Consider the following 7306-nt stretch of genomic DNA (forward strand, 5'->3'; position numbering starts at 1 on the left):
AGTGTCTTTATGTGGAGGGATTCGCTGTTCCCCAAAACTTGCACTCCCAGGCTCACGCACAAACCCAACGGCACCATTGCATCATCTCCACAGCTCCCTTAGCGACTGACAGCCACAGGTAGCAACTAAGCAATTGGAGAAGTCACCCTCTATTTCCCATCAGAGGAAAATGAGAGGAAGCCACTTCAAAACAAACAGAGAAACAGGAGTGCTCTGCCTCTGGGATTGTAGCCGAAAGAGTGATTCTAGAAGGTGCATCGTAATTTGTTACTTCCCCGCTTTCCACGAGCTGCATGGGCAGAGCGTGTTCTGCTCTAACAGTTGGTGAGGGTAGGATTCAGGATTCACCTCACCCAACTTCATCACTCCAAAAGCCATTCATGCCATCAAAATTGTTCAGCTGTGCTTGCTCCTCGGTCAGCACAGAGAGGACAAGCATCACCACAGAGCAACTCATCTCATCTTCTGATGGGCACCTGAGATGCACTCTGCTGGCACCCAGTCTCTCAGGAACCAACCCGGTCCTCTAGCTTTTGGGGAGATGAGAGACTTCAGCACTCCTTTTCTGATCTACAGCAGCCTTTTCTACTGCTCCTTTCCGAGGCTGAAGTCCTAACAAATTGGGGCTCCAAACATCCACCTTCATATCCCAAAACAATTAGAGAGTGGCAAAGATTGAGAAAGCACTGCAGTGTCTGCTGAAGAGGGCAATGAGCAATGATCACTCACAGCATCCGCGGGTGCCAAACTGCACCAAACCGATGAGAAGTTACGGCAGGGAGGAGTTTCAGCAGTCATGGAGTGTGCAGGCTGCTGGCCTGACCTAATGTCCTAAATACCTTGTCTTCCTATCAATTAATACCATCTTGTGTGACACAGCTGGGATTCACAGCCCATTTGTTATGGGAGTCACAGGAACAAATCTGGATAAACAGAATACGAGGTCAGCTTTATGGGCTGATTTACAAAGACTCCTCAGAAAACGCTCATCTGAGAAGCACAGACAAGCCATCCAGGCTAGCGCATCTTGTAGAGTGGAGGAAAAAGACAAACAGTGGAAATGGCAAGGGTCAACCCACAGGAGAGGAAATATTAAATACATAGATTTATTATGTTACATTTCTTATAAATATTTCATTCATTTCAGAAAATTAACAAAAATAAAAGCAACAGAACCCTTTCAAGATGAAAGCTGAGTTTGCCTTAGAAACAAGGACTATTGGCAATACACTTTTAGGACAAAACCAACACTATATAAAAACAAAGGGCGATTTAAATAAAGGACATTATAAAGTTGTGCTTAAAGCTGTATCGATATCCACAAGGAAGAAGGAAAGTTGTAGTGTGTAGAACAGGTGTAGGACATGCTTTGTAGAGCTGTTATTTTGTAGGTACTAAAGGAAGAACGTGATGCTTTTGTGCACGTTAACAAAAAATACCCTAAAGCGTTCTCCCCCACCTCTGTCCTTCTGTGCAATGTCTACCATCTTCAATAATAGAAGCAGCCAAACGCAGCTACCACACAAAACAGGCTGTCCTGGGGAAAACAGAGAAAGGCTCCGTGTTAGTAAAGGCAAGCTCTTTGCTAGCCTAACTGAAAAAGGCTAACCTAGGAGAACATTTAGACCAGAGCATAACCTTATATTGCAATATATTATAATTTTCTGTCTGTTAGTTAGTTTCTAATTCACGTCACTTGTGGTGTAACCCAGGTCAGTGTGTCTGAATGCCAGATAATGCCTTAGTTTACTCCATCCACACACCCACAGGTGTCTAGGTGTCAGTTTAAAATAAAATAAAAATAAAATAATAATGAAATAAACCCTTGACTTTTGCTCAGCCCTGGATTCCAGCCATACTCCATGGCAGCAGCTCAGCAAAGCATATAAGAAAAGACTTTCTCTCTTGTGTTTCCTCTCCCCACCTGTAAAATGGTGTGACTATAACAACTTTTGTACAGTATTGTATGACCTACCCAGGAAATAAGTTTTACTATGTTGGGTATTATATATAAGTAAGTTTTGTGAATGAGGACATAAAATCATACTGTTTCAATAGAGTCTTGGTTCCTTCCTTCTAGTGGTTCTTTTTTTTCTGCTCCACATTTAAGGTCACTCTGCCTCTCAGACAAAAGCAAGTAGCTTTACACTTTCCCATGGTAAAACAGCCGATACTTACATTCATGAACACATCATGAGCATAGCTGTCAGTGTCAGCATCCCAGAAACATCGCGCAGCCATACTAGACAGAGGAGACAGAGCAGAGCCGTTACAGAGTTCACGTGTAAGGACCTAAGTGATTGCAGATACTTTCCTTGAAAAGCAAACTGAGAACCCTTTAAAGATAATGGGGACCGTTCTCCTGAATCCTAAGCCTAGATCCCCACCGCTAAATTACACATGCTGTAACCCCCTCTGTATGTTAATCAAGCTCCATCTTCAAACTCATCAGCTACCGACCCTGCCACCTCCACTGTGCAGCAGGGCTTGAAACCTCATTGCTATGGTGCTTAAGAACATTTGACTTCTGGCCTATGCATATTGGTAGCAAAATTAGCTTATTTGTTCTCGTCCTTCACCTCCTGCACCCTCATGGTATGTACTCCCAATTTATTTATAGGGAGCTATCATATTCCTTGGCAGATGTCATGTTACTAGACCACGAGCTAAGCTCTTCTAGTCCTTTCATATCTATACTCTCTGTTCCCTGACCATCCTGCTGGCATTTTTCTACACCTGCTTCAGTCCAAGCCTTACCCTGAAGACAAGCAACCAGACCCTAACAGGATATTACAGACGAGACCTCGCTACTGCCTTGTCTAATGTCATTGACACTCCCCTTTCTCTGCTGCAAATGCCCAGCTCCCTGCCTGCCCCAGTCAATCTCAGCTGACGGGATCCCTGTTTGTGGCACAGTGTATTGTTCCTAGTCCCCACACGTATGACTCCTTGTCCTAAGACTGGTGAATTTCATCCTTTTTTCCCATTATCTTAGCCCTCAGGGTCATTCTGCTTTTTTTTCAGTCCAGTATTCCACTCTGCCTCTGGAATACCTTGGTTACCCAGTATTCATTAAGGATGTTAGTGATCATGCTTCAGTCTTGCCTCCTGTCTATTGCAAACCAGAGAATTTCCCCAATTGCTCTGTCAGTCTGTGTTGCTGGCCTTCACATTTCAAATCACAACACCTCAATGAACCGTTCACCCTGGTACGGTGCTTCTGGAACAGTCGGCCTGCAGACAGGCATTCCCGACAAATGCCTGAGCAGCAGGTACAGATATTCCTGCCTGACCTCCAGAACATTGAGGCAGCAGATCTGATTATAGCTCTGCTGTACTTATCTTTTGCTGGAGTACCAGGCACAATAATAAAGATAAGCCCTGCAGATAAAGCACATAAACCTCATGGGCTGTTCTCTTTTGTCTTCTCCCTACTCACTAGTAATGGAAAGCTACAGCCCACTACTGCAGCCAAGAGGAATTCTTTTGTCTGATTGCAGGCATCTGGAGCTAGATTGCAAGTGCTCAGCACCCACAGTCTAAGCTTGATTCCCATGACAGTATTGCATGGGGATTACAGAAATTTAAACTTCTGAAAAATGTCTACCTGGGGAGATTAAATATAAATGACGTACTTATGGAAATCTGGCTTTAGACAGAAGGAAGTTACCATGGCTTCTGCTCCAGCAGGGCCTTGAGGATGGACTTGGAGTGTGCTCTAGTTCATCATGAATACAACATAAAATGCCTTTCTGCAACACTGCTCACAAATGCTTTTCAGCATTTCAGCTTGTTAAGACACACCATACAGCCAATTATCACTGGGTAATTCAATCAGCCACAGTCCAAGCTCTCACTTGCCACTTAAAGAGAAAAGAAAGTGCTTTATACTTTATCATCTGCAGAGAGATCTTTGTACCTAGGAAAGTTGGAAGCAGCTTCCAAAGAAAAAAACTCTCAAAACTCAAAAATGATAGAAATATAATTAGAAGATGCAAAACTTACTTCACTCCTTCTCCTCTTTGCTCTCCAATCACAACCTGCACCACCATTTTGTACCTGTCAAATCCTTCCTCTGGAGGGAAAGAAGAAAGTAATAGTGAGGACAACAACTTGTTTAAAATATAAGCCCAAAACAGGACTCAAAAAGCTAAAGATTTCTGGTTAGAAAGCAGTGTCCTGTACAAATCCATGCAACTGGCAAAGTGGACAGACTGCCTTGTGGCTTCATTTTCCTAGGTACAGAGTACCACAGTCTTATTGGAGTTAAAGGGTGAACAGGGTATTTTGCATCCATCGAAAGATGAATCTAAGGCAGAAGACACCCCTGAACAGCCACACTGTATGTCAGCATTCTACTTTGACAACTTTCAAGAACTGAACACATGGAAAGAATGTAAATAAGGCTGCTGGTGGACAAAATCCAATTTGAAAAGAAATTGGCTTATTTTAAAACTGTACAATACCCGACGCAAAGGTATTGTAGAGATTCTTCTGCCACATAGGTGTTTCCTTTGCTTCTGAGCTGGGATAAAAGGCCACATAAAAGCACATGTGGGTCTCCATTATATGTCTGCAAAGATACGCAGCTGTTTTACAATAGTAAAGAAATACCTTTGGGGCACAGGCCAGATCCAATCAGGCCATGGCAATGTTCCAGAAGCCAAACCAGAACAAGCATGTTTAAAATAAAATATAGATCCTAGTGCCTGTCTTCCAAAAGCAGTGTTCCGGAAGACTCTGGCACACTGTTTCCACTGGAGAACTGAACACAGCATGCTGGGTCTGGTAGCATGCAGCATGTCAATGCTTATCAGAGATGCCAGCTGATACAATGGCCACACCGGGCCAGTCTCGCTTCAGGCTACTGCAAGTGTGTTTACAGATTACTGAAGCCAAGCCCTGTGCATATTAGCTTGGCATCAACACGTGCTGGGACTACAGCTGCTGCTGGTTTTAAAGCAGATGCATAACTCTGGGAGAAGCATAAATCCACGGCTCCTGCTGAGCGTGACGGTATGTCTGTGTCACTGTGTCAGGCCAGCCCAGCAGATGGAGCACCAACCTGCCCCCAGGAAGAAGGGGGGGGGAAGAGTGACCTTGCCAACTCACATCTATGTACTTGTACCAGCACCGAACAAACACAGGAAACACCTGCTGGAGCCTGAAGTTTAGCTCTTGAACTCAAAAATATTGAAGGGCATCCTGCACAGCACCACCACAACCTTTTTCCAGTGCTGTAAGGCTGTAGTCACACCCCTCCTTGGCTGACTGTGCTCCTAACTCTCTCCCCCTTCGCTGCTCTCACTGGGTCTTATTCTGATCTCCCTGCTATTCCACTCTGACCCAACTCTGATCTAACTTGCAGCAGAAAAACAGCAGGAATGGTTCTGTTTATTGAAGTAAGAAGCAATGAAGCATCACTTCTTCCTTCTCTCTAATGCAGCTTCTTTCCCCCTGCAGCCCCTCCAAGGCTGACATCCCACACCAGCTAGTCTATACAAAACCAAATCTTGTCTGCTTGAATTAGGTTTCTAGTTCTGCAGGCGAGGAACATATGTATATAGGCCAGAATGTTTCATAACGGTAGGCTTGAGTCAGTCAACGGGGAAGAAATAGATTTCAAGAATAAAGGAGGAAAGAGAGATTTTCTCAAAGGGAGAAGACACAGTAAGAAAAGAAATGAAGCCAGAAATTTTCCCCAGAAAACCTCCTTACCTTTTAGTCTGTCTTTTATCATCTCTGATAATGACTTTGTAAGCTGAGGCATTTCTTCTGGGATGTACTGTACATTGGCCAGCTTCTCCTTCAGTATTGCATGGATGCATTCTTTTACTGTGGATGATTTAAATCTATCAGGGCAAAAAAAAAAACAGCAACAGAAGGCCCAGAAAGTTCACACAAGGTGTAGAAACGTACATAACCTTACCTGGGAAAATTTAGCTTTCACATATTAAAGAAAAATAACAAATGAAAAATCATGGGGAAAAAAAGCCCAGCTAAGATGGAGATACTTAACCAGCTCTGCCAAAAGCTAAACACCCATAAACACAGGTGCGAAACCAGCCCCATCGGAGGTTGCCCCTCCAGCAGCGTCCCCCACCTGTGCTCCCCTCCTCACCCACATCCCCCTTTGGCTGGTGTCAAAGTTGGTCTGGCAGCCCAGTGCCCCTCCCCAGTCCCCAAACCCCGGGCGCTCCCCCATTCCCAACACCCCCACCCACAGCCCCCACAGCCCTGTGCCAGCCCCCCATGCCCAGGGACCCCCTCCCCGACAGCCCCACCGCAGCTCCCACGCCCCCAGTGCCCCCCCAGACCCAAAGGCCCCTGGGCGCCCCCGCCCCCAGCATCCCCTCTCCCTCCCCGGAGCCGCCCCCCCCCCCCCCCCCCGGCTCACCGGCGCTGCAGGCCGGGCCGCAGACTGTACGTGTTCCCGGCCCCATCGTCCGGGCCCAGCTCGCCCATGGCCGCAGTCCCCCGCAGACCGCCACGGCGTTGGTTACCCCGGCAACGCCCGCCACTTCCGCCTCCCTCACACGTCACGGGGCGCCACCGTACGTCACGACGCCGCGCCCCGCCCCTCCGTCGCGCGCGGAGGGAGGCGGGGGGGGGCGGATCTCGCACGTGGCCGCGAGGGCAGCGCGGCGGCACCGTGGGGGTGCGTGTGTGTGTGTGTTTGACATTTGTCAGAAATGTTTTATTTTGACGTTTTTCACAATGAAAAAAGTTTATACCGTAAAAGAATTGGTAAATGAATGGTGCCTGATGGCAGTAATACCTGCAGCTGTAAATGAAGGGCTGGGTGAGCGCGCTGCCTGGGGAGGTGGGTGCGGCGGGAGCTCTGATGGGGGCAGAGAGCGGCTCCTCAGCCGGGAAGAGCTGGGTGCTTCCCCGTGCCCTCCTCCCACCCAAAACGGGCTGGCAGCCCGAGCCCGAGCCCCTGCCCGCTCCCTCGCCCGGGGCTGGGCGGGCTGGAGCGGCCACGGACGTGGCGCCCGCGCCCTTCGGCTGCCAGCCGGGGCAGAGGGGTCCCCGAGCCCAGAGGTGTCTTTGCAAGCCCGTGGCCTCAGCCGGAGGGGGGGGCCGCGTTGGTGTCCCGGCCCCCCGGCGCCGGCTGCGGCCGCAGGAGCCTCGCCGGGAGCGCCCGGCTGCTGCGGGGGCAGCGGGTGCAGGCGGAGGAGAGCGCAGCCCCAAACCGTTGCCGTTACGAAGCCTCTTCCCCCAATTCCTGCCCCCGTTGTTGCTGCCGGACCCGGCGCTCCCTTCCTGCCCCTGGGCCGCGCATCCCAGCCGTCGGCACGGAGAT

At 48.4% G+C, this 7306-nt stretch overlaps 1 protein-coding gene across 2 annotated transcripts; it reads right to left on the minus strand.

Annotated features, from left to right (window-relative positions):
- Positions 1–1092: 1092 nt before the first annotated feature.
- DYNLT2B (dynein light chain Tctex-type 2B) lies at positions 1093–6527 on the minus strand. 2 transcript variants are annotated; one of them, XM_030027792.2, is made up of 5 exons: positions 6398–6527; positions 5719–5852; positions 4006–4075; positions 2179–2242; positions 1093–1537 (listed from the first exon to the last, which is right to left on the minus strand). In XM_030027792.2, exons 1-5 carry the CDS (start codon positions 6463–6465, stop codon positions 1490–1492), a joined length of 384 nt encoding a protein of 127 aa, XP_029883652.1. In that variant the 5' UTR covers positions 6466–6527; the 3' UTR covers positions 1093–1489. The 2 variants fall into 2 exon arrangements, with proteins under 2 accessions (XP_029883652.1, XP_029883654.1); XM_030027794.2 differs by having other exon boundaries at positions 5719–5835; positions 6398–6521.
- Between the last annotated feature and the right edge of the window lie 779 nt (positions 6528–7306).

This window comes from Aquila chrysaetos, chromosome 10, assembly GCF_900496995.4.
Source record: "Aquila chrysaetos chrysaetos chromosome 10, bAquChr1.4, whole genome shotgun sequence".
NCBI lineage: Eukaryota > Metazoa > Chordata > Aves > Accipitriformes > Accipitridae > Aquila > Aquila chrysaetos.